At 40.3% G+C, this 14,999-nt stretch overlaps 1 protein-coding gene across 1 annotated transcript in view; it reads right to left on the bottom strand.

Annotated features, from left to right (window-relative positions):
• Positions 1 to 2,908: 2,908 nt before the first annotated feature.
• Positions 2,909 to 14,999, bottom strand: part of FAM76A (family with sequence similarity 76 member A) — a 27,740-nt gene continuing 15,649 nt past the window's right edge. The window contains exons 6-8 of the mRNA XM_082611892.1: positions 8,484 to 8,619; positions 5,732 to 5,833; positions 2,909 to 5,200 (exon numbers count right to left, since the gene is read on the bottom strand). Coding sequence (XP_082468018.1) covers positions 5,114 to 5,200; positions 5,732 to 5,833; positions 8,484 to 8,619 — 325 coding nt within the window. The 3' untranslated portion in view covers positions 2,909 to 5,113. The remainder of the gene's footprint in view (positions 5,201 to 5,731; positions 5,834 to 8,483; positions 8,620 to 14,999) is intronic.

Here is a 14,999-nt window from a genome sequence, read left to right as displayed (position 1 = left end):
CTCATTGTGGTGGCTTCTCTTGCTGCGGAGCACAGGCTCTAGGCGCACAGGCTTCAGTAGTTGTGGCATGTAGGCTCAGTAGTTGTGGCGCACGGGCTTAGTTGCTCCATGGCTTGTGAGATCTTCCCGGACCAGGACTAGAACCGGTGTGCCCTTCATTGGCAGGCGGATTCTTAACCACCGTGCCACCAGGGAAGTCCAGTGTCAGTAATTTGTCCGCTGTAACCAATAAGGTATTGCAGAAATGATGCAGTGTGACATCCAAAGATAGGCCATGAAAGACATTGCAGCTTCTGCCTTGTGCCTTGTTCTCTTAAATTCGGTTTGGTTCCAAAATTCATTCTCTATGTGGCAGATTTTATATATATATATATATATATATATATTTTTTTTTTTTTTTTTTTTTTTTTTCCGTATGCGGGCATCTCACTGTTGTGGCCTCTCCCGTTGCGGAGCACAGGCTCCGGACGCACAGGCTCAGCGGCCATGGCTCACGGGCCCAGCCGCTCCGCGGCATGTGGGATCTTCCCGGACCGGGGCACGAACCCACATCCCCTGCATCGGCAGGTGGACTCTCAACCACTGCGCCACCAGGGAAGCCCTATATATATATTTTTTAAATAAATTTATTTATTTATTTTGGGCTGCGTTGGGTCTTCGTTGTTGCACGCAGGCTTTCTCTAGTTGCGGCGAGCAGGGGCTTCTCTTCACTGTGGTGCGTGGGCGTCTTGTTGCGGTGGCTTCTCTTGTTCTGGAGCTCAGGCTCTAGGAGCATGGGCTTCAGTAGTTGTGGAACATGGGCTCAGTAGTTGTGGCTCGCGGGCTCTAGAGAGCAGGCTCAGTAGTTGTGGCACACGGGCTTAGTTGCTCCGCAGCATTTGGGATCTTCCCGGACCAGGGCCGAACCCGTGTCCCCTGCATTGGCAGGCGGATTCTTAACCACTGCGCCACCAGGGGAGTCCGGCAGATTATATTTTTTAAAATAGCCTTCACAGTAGCTTCCATCCCACATGCTCTTCTACTTTGTCACCTCCTCATCAAGAGAAGGGATCTATGTCCCCTCCCCTTGAGTCTGGATGGACTCCTGACTGCTTTGACCAATAAAATGCTGCAGAAGTGAGGTAATGTGACCTCTGAGGACAGGTCAGATGATGAAACACAGCTTCAGATTTGTTCACTTGTGCTTGGAGTCTTGATCCACCATGGAAGAAGTCTGATTACCTTGAGGGCACCATGTTGGAGAAGGCAAGGTATATATGGAGGGGCCCTACATAGGTGCTTCAGTCAGCATTACTAGACTTTGTCATCTCAGTCCAGGCACTAGATACACAAGTAAGCAGAGTCTTCAGATAGATGATTTCAGTTCCAATAAGTTTTCTTCAGCTTTTGAATCTTCCCAGCTGAGGACCCAGACATTAAAGAACAAAGACCAGTTGTCCCCACAGTGCCCTGTCCAAATTCTTGATCAACAGAGTTTGTGGGCATATTAAAATGTTTGCTTTAAAACACTAAATTTTGGGGAGTTCCCTGGCGGTCCAGTGGTTAGGACTCAGTGCTTTCACTGCCTTGGTCAGGGAGCTAAGATTCCACAAGCCCCCAGCACAGCCAAAAAAAAAAAAAAAAAAACCTAAATTTGGGGGTAATTTGTTATGCAGGAATAATAACCACAAGACTCTGTATGTCCTGACAGTTTGGACCTTCCCGAAAACGGCCCATCCCCCAAAATCCTCGAACTGACGGTTAGCTGAAGATAGCTATACTGCAGGTAACATATGGTCTTAAACTGAAAAGGATGCAACCAAAATCCTGCTAAGTTGCTTTTAAGGTTAGTTAGAGTGGTTGAAGGACTTCCTGAAGAACTAGATGATATCTTTCTCTGTTTATACTATATTCTTCCCCTACAGCGGTTTATACGGCTGTGTAAATGGGTAAATTAAGGTAATTCACACCATAAATGTGGTCATAAACATAACCTACTGTCGTAGTCTGTTTGGGCTGCTATAACAACATATCACAGACCGGGTAGCTCATAAACAACAGAAATTTATTTTTCACATTTCTGGCAGCTGGGAGGTTCAAGATCAAGGGGTCAGCATGGTCGCATTCTAGTGAGGGCCCTCTTCCAGATTCATAGCTGGCACCTTCTGGCTCTGTCCTCATATGGTAGAAGGGGCAAGGGATTTCTTTGGAGCATCCTTTATGAGGGCACTAATCCCATTCATGAGGGCAGAACCTAAGCTCCTCCTAAAGGCCCCACCTCCTAAGACTACCATCTCTAGACGTTAGGATCTCAACATATGAATCCGGCGGAGAGGAGAGGGGCAGTAAACATTCAGACCATAGCACTTATAAAACTATCATTATTTAGAGAAAATAGGTTGTCATTGCACCTATAGAACAGAATGACCAGGATGTGACAGTGATAATGTCTGAAAGGCACCTGTTATTTAGAAACGTACTAGCACCAATGTTTCAAACCAATACCTTCCTCTCCTTGAGATGACACCTCAAAAACCTTTCACTCATACCTTATAAAGATTCATCCCGTATTAATTTTGAGTAATAATGGTAAATATAAAATCAAGGAACAATGGTGCTGTCCAATATTCCATTAAATGGGAGCCTCATGAGGAGAGGAACTTTGTCAATTGTCTTCACTGCTGTATCTTCATTGCTTACCAGTGCTTATAACAAAGCAAGCACTTAAACTGAATAAATAAACTCAAAGAAGAAAGAGAATGATTTTATTCTCTGACGGACATAAAACTCCCTATTAGCACTGTTAGGTTTTTAATTGTTTAAATTCTACACGCAAGACAAACTGACTCTTTTCTAGGTTGAAGGGGATTATGGGATATGTCTATTGATGAACCAGCAAGAAATAAATGAAAAAAAAAAACAATTATACGTAAGTCAATATGAATTTTTATTAACACACATTTTTCAAAGTCTGTACAAACCAAAACATTCCTGTGTTTTAAAAGGTCCATTATTACAAACATACAAATAAACAAAAGGTGTTACCAAAAGTTAGCTACTCAATTTCATGGTAAAACAGTGTCATGAGTTTTAAAAACCAAAATTTCAAGACTGAGGTTTCTTCCTTCCCTTTTTGGAACTTGTGGAAAGTTAGAAAATGTGTGGATTTGCTTTATATTAAATGCCAAGACCTTAAAAAAAGATTTAGTATAAAACTAAATGTGTTTTTACATTGTCACTTCATGTAACAGAATTTCTCAAGTCTTTGAACTTAAAAAAAAATGACTGTAACTTTTTTTACAATCTTCTCCCCATAGTCAATGTAAATGCATCTGAAAATATTATCTGACAGTTTATCTTTACCTAAAAGTTTCTCATTCAAAAAGTTACAAAACTAAGTAGCACTGCCATTTCCCTTGCTTAGGAGGGAAAATTACATCCTCTACTAGAGTGATAGATAAGTAACATGGTCCATTGTTCCTCTTACCAGAAGGAAGCCACTCATTTCCACATCTCTGTCCAATTATATGCATGGCTCTACTTGTGAGAATGCTCACAAATTAGAAGCATTTGCTCCTAGGAAATGCCTAGCAAGTTAAACTTACTGCTACACTTTTGGTAGACTGAGGTACAAATGTCATCTGCCCTTATGATTACCTCTAACTCTAGTACCACCCCCTGCATTAATGATTCCAAGGTAGCTGGTTTTACTGTTTCATGGCACACTACACATCTCTAGTTCCTTTCACAAACATCATCTAGAGGACCCAAGAGTACGGCTAGAAATGCAAATCTATCCTCTCACCTGGAAAAGAGAATCCATGTGCCTATTGGATCAAGAAGGGAAAAGAGGACACAGTTCAGGCTGCGGCCAAGCTGCTTTTGAGAAGCACCTGTTTTCAATACATTTCCATTAAAGGCAGGGAGTGTACAGGCTGGGGTGGGTGAGGAGGAGTGGGGAAAAGGTACAGTGATATCGTTCTCCTAGGACTTACAGTCCATACTTGAGCAGCTCATACTAACCTCCAAAATGCTCTGTAGTCTGAATATTATCCCATTTTGAATCATGTAAAAAAAAAAAGTTACCTGAAAATGGCCCAGTATGACAACTGATATAAGTAAAGGGCATTTTTTTAAAAAGAGGTGGCAGAATTTAAAATCAGTCACATAAAACAATCAAGAAAGAGGTGGAAGAGAGAAGTGTCCAGTACAACCTGGACAACCCTTCTTTCTGCCTTTACTTAGAAAGACAGACTGTCCCAATCTTTGCTACCTCCCTTAAGTATCTTCTTACATGGTCTTCCAAGAAATCCTCCAAAAGGCACTTAACTCCATACTTACATATTGAATTGTTTCACCTTAGCAATCAGTTTTTAAGACTCCAAGGTAACAAGAAGGAAAAGATCTGATTCTTTTACTAAACGCTAGAGAGTAGGACTTTTTTTTTAAGAGGCATCATTTTTACAAGAAGAACAAGCTAGGCTACCATTACTCCTTTATCAAGAAAAAGTTTCTTTTTTTAAAAAATAAATAAAACTCTGGCTATACATAGTACAAAGTTCATACATAATACACCTGGAAAAAAACCCAAGAGTATACCCTGAAGCAAAAGGTTTATTGGAGAGAAAAATTCTCTTCCACTGTACCAAGTCTTAAGGTGGCAGTTTTCAAAGTTCAGAGGGTGGCAGTGATATGTAATTAATGCCAACTATTTGCTCATGGGTATGGCAGGATGCAATGATGGACCAAAAAAAAAAAAAACCCAAACCATTCTGCACATAACACTGAGCAGTGACCACCACACACACATAAAAAAGTAACAAAAGAGAGACAGACAGAGACAGTAGTACTGAGAGGAGGGCTGGGGGTAGAGAGGGGAGTGAGGGAGAGTGAGAGAGAGAGAGAGAGAGAGAGAGAGAGAGAGAGAGAGCCTGAAACCCCAAACATTCAAGCATGCAGTCATAATACAGCACAAACCAGGTGTTTCCACTCAGCCCCACTGCAATCACACAAAGAAGGATAACTATAGTAAAATAGAGATTTCTTAAGAAAGCTTGCAATTCCCAGAGAACAGCTACGTTGCCACCCTAACCCAGGAATCCATTGCTATTGCCAGGAGCGTCCTTGTGGCCTCTCATGGAGAGGTTATAGCTCCTGACTTCTCTGACTTCTTGCTCTTGGACAAGGCAGCTGCCTGCTTCAGGAGCTCTCGGTTTTTGGCCTTAAAAATAAATAAATAAATAAAATCAGTGCACGCAAGACGTTTTAGCAGGATAGGCTATGTTTTTCATGCAGATGCCAAGGGAGACAATGCAGAGGTCAGGAAGAGGTGAACAAATTCTAGAGGCAGAAAACAACAGAAAGCTCTAGGGTTTGGTTCCGAGGGAAGAAAGTATTTGCTGGAGATTAATCAGTGTACTTCAATCTCCTGGGATCCACTATTACAAAAGGATGCTTTATGCAACACAAACGAACCGTGGAGTGCCTTAATGTGCTGGATAAACAAAATTTACAATTCAGACATCTGGAATCACATCTGGTTTAACCAAAAATCAAAGAACACGTTTATTAATTCCACTGTTTTTGAGGGAAAAAGATCAGAACACATCCAAGAGAAAATATTAAAAGACATCTATAAGGTGGATTAATGTGATTTGTCAATTCTCTGAGAAAAAAGAAATCTAAGAGATGATCACTTAAAATACCATCAGCTAAATAAACCAGAGTTACCATATTAAATAGGCAGAGTCACCTGCAATTGTTCTGTAACTTCTTTGTGGGTTTTCTCCATCTGGTTCATTTTGGCTCTCATCTGAGATTCTTGGTATTGAAAATCAGCCTTCAGCTCTGTGATCTGAGGGAAAAAAAGGCAGAGTGACCAGAAGAAATCTCTGTGCAATGAGAAATGTTTTGGTACCAGAGCGCTAAATGGTCCCCCAAATTAATGAAATCCAGGGCTCTCCTAGTGATTCATACCTAAATCAAAGCCAGGGAACTGTGTATCCTATTTTTTCTAATGATTTCCTGAAAATCACACAAAATCCTGAAATAGCATGTTTGATACTTAACCACTTACTAGAAGGTTTTAGGTATTTCATGTATTTAATATATGCAATAATCTTTCAAATACCTCCAAATAAATCAGTGATTACAACAAATATGACTGACAGTTTGAGAGAAGCCATGAGCATAACAGCTGCTGCCATTTACTGAATTTTTACCTTGTTCCAGGCAAACTGTTTGATTATATTATTTCATTCAATTCTATGACAACCCTGTGGGTGAGTAATGTTATTCTTCCCATTTTATAGATGGGAGCATCAAAGGCTTAGAAAGGGTTAAGTAAAGTGGCCAAGATCATACATGTTAGGAAGCAGCAGAGCTAGAATTCAAACTCCAGCCCTTCTTCTATTGACTATGCTATTCAAGGAACACAGAGAAGAGGTATCTAAATCAGAGAAGTGATGTGTGAGCTGAGTTTTGAGGTACAAGCAGCAACTGGCACATGAGGTAAGGAAAAGGGCATCTGAGCAAAGGCAACAGTATGGGCACAGGCAGAGTGCAAGATAATTGAGAGCGTGTTCAAATGACTGATGAGAGCGCCAGGAGATGAGGCTACTGATAGGCAGGCATGATGTGGAAGAGCCTGTGTTCCAACCCAAGAGTGTGACCTTGATCCTGAAAGTTATGGGAAATAATCTACTACTTGTTTTTGCTCTTTCTAAAACCCTAACTTTGTGGGACTTCTCTGGTGGTCCAGTGGTTAGGACTCAGCACTTTCACTGCCCTGGTCCAGGTTCAATCCCTGGTGAGGGAACTAAAATCCCGCAATTGCAAAGCACTAGAAACAAGTGTTCATTTTGTCTCTATTTTGAAAAATCCTTTTATGTGTCATTCTGATCTAGTTCATGAAGAAAATATACTTGGGTCTGCTTTCATCTGACAGTCATGTAGTAAATTGGAAAGAATATTGGTCTCTTCCCATGCACCTCCACCTTACTGGCAGAGTAGAAACATAGCACAGTAGAAACAGTAGGGTCAGAAAGATTTGGGTTCATTCCTTTGTTCTGCCATTTATCAGCTGTGTGATTCGGACATTTAACTTGGTCGTTTAATCCTCTTGGGTCCACTTCCTCATCTGTAAGCTGAGGTAGAAACCAGATGCAAAGAATGCAGGTAAAGATTTTAACATTATAAATGTCTTTGTTAGCCATTCAGAATGAATCATAGCATTCCGAACACAGTGCAAAACAACATACAGCCTCTGGAAGAAAACAGAGCTAGAGGAAGGGACAGGAACCCTAAGGGGAAAAATACTGAAGGTACTGTTCATCTATGAAATGATGATAATAATAATTCCTACCTCAAAGTGTTGTTATGGGGATAAATGAGTTAATATATATAAGCACTTAGAATGGGGTAAGGCACACAGTAAGCATCCAAAAAAGTTAGCTATTATTTTTATTGTTATTAAAATATTAAGGCAAAAATGAGATATTCTCTAACAATCTGAAAATAAGAAACAATAGATATGAATCAGAACAAGGACATAAAAAATTCCCCTAAAGAGGGGGAGATGGCTCTTAGACCAGAATAAGGCTTTACTGAAGATACTAATGAGCTCAAAGAGTAGGTCACTCAGGAAGGGAGTTATCAGCAATAGAAACAAAGTGATGCAGTTACAGAGGAAGGCCTACCTGAACACTGTCCAGGGAGGAGAGAGACCTGATCCACATATTTTGAGTATTACTGTCCCCTGGACACAGCCATCCCAATAATAGAGACAGAGGCATCAGGTTCCCCGAGCCTGAGAGCACTAAAAATTCCAACTATGTAACTACTTCCTCTTGTCCCAACTCCGTGCTCATTCAGCACCCTCTGATTACAAGCTTCCTAGAAAGCTTATGCTGAAAAGAGTAGTACTCTGTTATATTAAGAGGCAGACATTATAGTTGTGAATTAAAAGGCAGACATTAGTTTTACACATCATCTCTGTAAGCTTGGTCAACATCGGTCCTCCCTTAGAAGTGGAAGCTTCCTCCAAATGCAAGAAAGAAAAATCAACTTTTGGGACTTCCCTGGTGGCACAGTGGTTAGGAATCCGCCTGCCAATGCACTGGACACAGGTTCGAGCCCTGGTCCGGGAAGATCCCACATGCCACGGAGCAACTAAACCCATGCGCCACAACTACTGAGCCTGCGTTCTACAGCCCGCGAGCCACAACTACTGAGTCCATATGCCACAACTACTGAAGCCCGTGTGCAAGAGAGAAACCGCGCAACAAGGGAGAAGCCACCGCAATGAGAAGCCCACGTACCGCAACAAAGAGTAGCCCCCGCTCACCGCAACTAGAGAAAGCCCGCGCACAGCAATGAAGACCAAACGCAGCCAAAGATAAATAAATTTATAAAAAACAAAAACAAAAAAGCAGTTAGCATCATGCCCTGCACCACATATACCCGCCTGTCTCATTCTGACCTGAGAAGCACTAACTAAACAGTACCTTCTTCTCTTTCTCTAAAATCATTTGATCCTTTTGATGCAGCATCTTCTTTAGAGTGGCTACTTCTTCCTTCAGTTGGGCAATGATGACAAAGTGGTCAGTGCCTGGTGAGTCCAGAGCCAGGTCTGGGGAAAAGCTGAGTGGAAAAATGGAGGGGGAAAAAATCAGTTGGATTGATAAACTTTTTTCTACCTGAGTTCACATCATAGGCCACTTGACTGCAAGTGCAAGAGCAGGAGCAACTACTTGAATTGCCAGCATCAAGCAAAATACACACCTGACTTGAGAGTATTTGCTAAACTGCACAGGTAAGGTAGCCATCAGATAACTATACCAACCAAAGCCACAACCTACAGCATTCCTGCAGCATCTCTGCTCACATTCAGGACTAAAATAAATGCCTTCTCACAAGAGCCAAGGATATTCTGTTCCAGGTTCATTGAAGATCTCTGGTTATTTATGGGTGAGAGTCATAATTTTTTTGTGATTAGATAATTTCCCTAGAATCTGGATAAATTATCAAGTGTAAGTTCATGCATTTTTCTTTAAAGCTACCCATAGAGTTTTTGACTCTTTGTTTTCTGCTCCACAGCCCATGATGTGGTGCAGCTGCTGTGTTCTGCCCCAGGAGCAGTCAGTCTTTTTAAAAAGTGATAGAAGATGAAATTAATAGGAAAGAAGCCAACTTCCCCCACTACAACTGGCCTGTTCATTGTCACTTCCAAGATCAAGAATTCTGCCATATTTAGTTAGGAAAAGAACAAAGAGGTGGCAAACTGCAAAGTCACACCACAACCTGGGGTTTTCAACAGATTCCTCCCAGTAATAGTCTCTGAGCACTACATTTTGTCAAAGTGCCAGGTGAACTCCATCCTTTTAGTAGAGTCTCTTAACGAGGACAAGTTTCAGGGAATCTGTAAAGCTCTGAAACTGTATGTACAATTCTATGCATACATACAATGGATGGTTTCTAGGGTGAGAATCCATAGCTTTCTAAGGCTGGTCAGAGGTGTCTTAGACCCAAACAAGTTAAGGAATCACTGCCAAGAGAGTCAAATCCTGCCCTTCTCTACAGACTTCCCAAAGGAAGCTCTTTATTTTTCCCAGGGCAACCTTTAAAGTAAAACACAAACCTGTTTCTCCTAACAGATACTGCAAATACTGATTCTCAACTCCCTATATCAATATAGCAACTACTCTAGATATCCCTTGCTGTTGGTTCTTTCCTACATCTTAAACAACATCTAATAACTAGTAATTCTCTACACAGGTAGAAACTCCAAATAACAAGCTGAACCACTGGACAAACTTCCTCATAGTTACCAAGTCAAACATTTCTATGGCTAGAATGGGAAGACACACTCCATTGATAAGAATATTCCCTCTCAGTCTACATGAAGCGTATGAGAAGAATGTTAGAGGAAGAATGGATCCCTGCTTTTCTAACTGATAAACATGCAGAATTACTGGGTAACAAAAAGTAAATGTAAAATAATAAAACAAGGCATGCAGGAGAAAATATTGAAAGGACCCGTCACTGTCTCCACCGGTTTTCATGCTCACCAAGGGACTGTCTTCCCTCAACCCAACAGAATCTAGGTAAACCTATAACCAGAGCAACAAATGAAATGGAGTAATGGGCTAGTATAACTAACTTCTTCTTGTCCTCACAGCTCCTAATACTCTGCTCTACCTGCTTCTTCTTTTTTTTTTAACTGAAATATAGTTGACATACAATATTATGTTAGTTTCATACATAATGATTTGACATTTGCATATATCATGATCACCGTAAGTCTAGTAAACATCTGTCCCCATATAACATTATTATATTATTGACCATATTCTTTATGCTGTATATTACATCCCCGTGACTTACTGATTATATAACTGGAGGTCTATACCTCTTAATCTCCTTCCACCTATTTTGCCCATCCCCCACCCCCACCCTTCTGACAACTACCTGTTTGCTCTCCGTACCTACAAGCATGTTTTCATTTTGCTTTGTTTTGTTTTTTAGATTCACATATACAGGAGATCATGCAGTATTGGTCTTTCTCCAACTTATTTCATTTAGCATATACCCTCTAGATCAATCCATGTTGTTGCAAACAGCAAGATTTCATTTTTTATGGATGAGTAGTACTCCACTGTGTGTGTGTACATAGCTTCTTTATCCATCTGTCTATCAATGGTCACTTAGGCTGCTTTCATTATCTTGGCTGTAACTAATGCTACAATAAACATTGGGGTGTATATATTTTTTTGAATTAGCATTTTTGTTTTCTTTGGATAAATAATTAGAAGTGAAATTGCTGGATCATATGGCAGTACTATTTTTAATTCTTTGAGGAACCTCCATACTAGCGGCTGCACCAACTTACAATCCCACCAACAGTGCACAAGCGTTCTATTTTCTCCACATCCTCATCGACACTTGTTGTTTGTTATCTTTTTGATAGCCATTCTGACATGTGTGAGGCGGTATCTCATTGTGGTTTTGATTTGCATTTCCCTGATGATTAGTGATGTTGAACATTTTTTCATGTGACTGTAGGCCATCTGTATGTCTTCTTTGGAAAAACGTCTATTCAGGCCCTCTGCCCATTTTTTTTTTTGATAAACTTTATTTATTTATGGCTGCATTGGGTCTTCATTGCTGAGTGCGGGCTTTCTCTAGTTGTGTCAAGTGGGGGCTACTCTTAGTTGTGGTGCGTGGGCTTCTCATTGCGGTGGCTTTTCTTGTTGTGGAGCACGAGCTCTGTGGCGGGCAGGCTTCAGTAGTTGTGGCACACGGGCTCAGTAGTTGTGGCTCGCGGGCTCTAGAGTGCAGGTTCAGTATTTGTGGAGCACAGGCTTAGTTGCTCTGTGGCATGTGGGATCTTGCTGGACCAGGGCTTGATCCCATGTCCCCTGCATTGCCAGGCTGATTCTTAACCACTACGCCACCAGGGAGGTCCCCTCTGCCCATTTTTAGATAGAACTGTTTGCTTTTTTGATGTTGAGATATATGAATTTTTTGTACATTTTGGATATTAACCCCTTATCAGATATATCGTTTGCAAATATCTTCTCTCATTCAGTGGGTTGCCTTTTCATCTTATGGATAGTTTCCTTCATTGTGCAAAAGCTTTTTAGTCTGAGGTAGTCCTATTTGTTTACTTTTGCTTTTGTTTCCCTTGCATGAGGATACATATCCAAAAAACATTGCTAAGACCAATGTCAAAGAGCATACTGTCAATGTTTTCTTCTAGGAGTTTAATGCTTTCAGGTCTTACATTCAAGTCTTTAATCTATTTTGAGTTATTTTTCTAAGTAGTGTGAGAAAGTAGTCCAGTTTGATTCTTTTGCATGTAGCTGTCTAATTTTCCCAACACCATTTAGTGAAAAGGCTGTCTTTTCCCCACTGTATATTCTTGCTTCTTTTGTTGTAGATTGATTGCTCACATAAGTGTGAGTTTATTTCTGGGCTCTCTATTCTGTTCCATCAGTCCATGTGTCTGTTTTTGTGCCAATCCCATACTGTTTTTATTACTGCAGATTTGTAGTACATTTTGAAATCGTAAAGTATGACACCTCCAACTTTGTTCTTCATTCTCAAGATTGCTTTGGCTCTACCTGCTTCTTGGGGGAGGATTCTTCCTATACCAATAGATTGTTGGCTAAACTAGTTGTGTCTTTCCTGTGTTAGGTCCTGACCTCTCTAACTCTGTAACTCCTGCTTAATAAGAACTGCTGGGTATCAAAATGAAAAAAGATCGCTACGTTACCAAGGCAGAAAATCAAATTCAGTCTCTTTCTAAATACCTCCAAAGACAGGGAACTCACTATTTCTCCAGGAAGCTTCTTGTCTTTTCCAAAAGCTTAAGAGAACATCTTTCCTCAGGTTGAGCCAAAACCTGACTCCCTATCAGTCCCATCCATTAGTCCTGGGTCTGTCCTCAAAGGCCACACAGAGTAAGTCTAATCTTTCAGGCATAGTTCAGAGGGAGAATAAAATAAAACTATAAGGAAAGGAAAAGAATGTCCTTTAGAAACAATAAACCACAAGGTGTGCCTGGAGGTCACCCACTGCTTTTATTGCCCATAGAACAATAAACAAATATGATCAAAAAGTGCATTTATCAGGGAAGGAAAGCTAGAAATGAACTCAGATTTTCTTCAAATTGAAGAGTTTTTGTTACAATTTTGACAAACTATAAAATGTTGAGATGGAGGCTGTGAATTTTATAGGATACTAAAAAATAAAAAGACTAAGGCATTTTATAAGTATAAAACCATGAGAAAAATGGTTTTATTTAAAAAAAACCCTAAAGTAATGGGTTCTCTATGATATGGAAGGCTAATGAATAAATAAAAAGAAGAGGACTTCCCTGGTGGCGCAGGGGTTGAGAGTCCGATGGAGGGGACATGGGTTCGTGCCCCGGTCCGGGAAGATCCCACATGCCGCGGAGCGGCTAGGCCCATGAGCCATAGCCGCTGAGCATGTGTGTCCGGAGCCTGTGCTCCGCAACGGGAGAGGCCACAACAGTGAGAGGCCCGCATACTGCAAAAAAAAAAAAAAAGAAGAAGAAGAGAAAAACATAATCAAATATTCCTCGATATTTAAAAAATAAATAAGAGGACTTCTCTGATGGTCCAGTGGTTACGACTCCACACTTCTACTGGAGGGGGCGCAGGTTCGATCCCTGGTTGGGGAACTAAGATCCCAAATGCCGTGCAGCGTGGCCAAAAAAAAAAAAAAAAAAAGAGAGGAGAATATGGTAGTATAGAAAGGTCAATGGAAAACTGTTAGAGAGCAACCTGCAGAAGACATGAAGGGATAAAAATGCAAGAATAAAAGCATAAATTTAAAAGTATATAGATATTGCGTGTGGCTGATTCACTTGGCTGTACAGCAGAAACTAATACAACATTGTAAAGCAACTATACTCCAATAAAAAAAAGTATATATGGATATTTTAAGAGTGGGACAAGCAAAGTGGATTGTGATTAATTAAAAACTGGGAGGCAGTCACAATAGATAGTTAAGAGACAAAACTGGTAACATTTACTACAGAACTGAATTCAAAATGGATACTCAGGAAAAAATTTTTGGTTTGCATGACATTAAAAAAAGGACTGTTAAAAAAAAGTCTTGTCAGAATGTTTTCAAAATGAAGGAAAAGCAAGGGAAAAAACCACAAAAAGTAAAAAGAAAAGGAAAAATGTAATTTACCTTGTATATGAACTTTTAAAAGACAGAAATGCAAACAAGTGGAATAGATTGTTAAGATTGCTAATGCAGGAACATTCAAATGGAACTTGTATATGTATGAAAATAATTTTTTTGGCAGCAGAAAAATTTTTTTCCAAATTTTCAAGTTATTAGGATAAGTTTTTTTTAAATTACCATGTACATTTAAAGAAAAAATTATTTTTAAAAATCTTTCCCAGAAGACATTATGAAAGACCATGCACCTAAGTTAAGGATCGGCATCCTACTTGAGGAAAATAATCATTGCTGGTAACCGGATGCAATAAAACACTGAGCAGAAAGTTTAAGTCTTTGGCTTGGTGTATCCATAGCAATAGTCAGCAAGAATAGTGGCAGTATCTCAAGAACAAAATGAGCTAATAGAAGGCAAACTTTAAGGACTGTTGGTTAAACTAAAAGTTAAACTAAATGAGCTTTTCCAGGTCATTCAAACATAGCCTGCGTCACAAATAGCACAAAACAGAAATGATGAATCTAAAGGCTATGGGTCTTGGCTTAGGCCTTTATAAAGCAGGGCATTCAGAATGGTTCACTCTTTAAAAAAGTAGTTTTTACAGGATCATGCATCCTGGCAGAGGTGATGGGACAATCAGTGCCACATCTATTTTCTTCAGAATGGTCAAACTAGCTGCTCAGAGAATAAACAATAAAGCTGATCAGAAAGATGGTCTTTATGGTTCCTTCCCCTACGTAATCAGAATATCTAAATTAAGCATTTCTAGAAGGATCAATTCAAGAAGTTTAAAGTCACTAATACTAGCATTAAGAAGATAGCTTGCAGAGTCTCAAATCAAGTTAATGAAAAAGCCAACTTCATAGATGCTGTGTATCCTGCTAAATAAACAAAATTCAGCCCTGGTAATCCTATATGCTGGTCTGCTCCCATACCCACCACTGCCTGGGAGGGAGAACCGAGAATGGAAGTTTTCAGAATGGAGATGATTCCAAGGATTTTAGGGAAGAGTGTGCCAGGTGGTCTCACTTCAGGATGCCCAGGCCTGGAGGAACAGAAAAACAGGTGGCCCCAAGACTCTGCTGAGAAGCCGCCCACTGCACCAACATGGATGGGCACTCTGGATATGAGGAGAAAGTAGCTCGTAAGCGAAGCATCACTGAGAAGGAGAGGGGAAAGTGAGGAATAAAAATGCATTTAGAAGGGCTTAAAATGAAACAAAAATATTTAAATGCATCTCCTTCTCTCCTGATCCAGCACTTGCATTGGGCTATCTCTGTTAATGCTAAGGAAGCATGGATTATCC

This window comes from Mesoplodon mirus (genome assembly GCF_964341445.2).
Source record: "Mesoplodon mirus genome assembly, chromosome: 3".
NCBI classification, from domain to species: domain Eukaryota; kingdom Metazoa; phylum Chordata; class Mammalia; order Artiodactyla; family Ziphiidae; genus Mesoplodon; species Mesoplodon mirus.
Note: the sequence above shows the minus strand (reverse complement) of the source record. Positions and strands in the feature narration are given on the sequence as shown.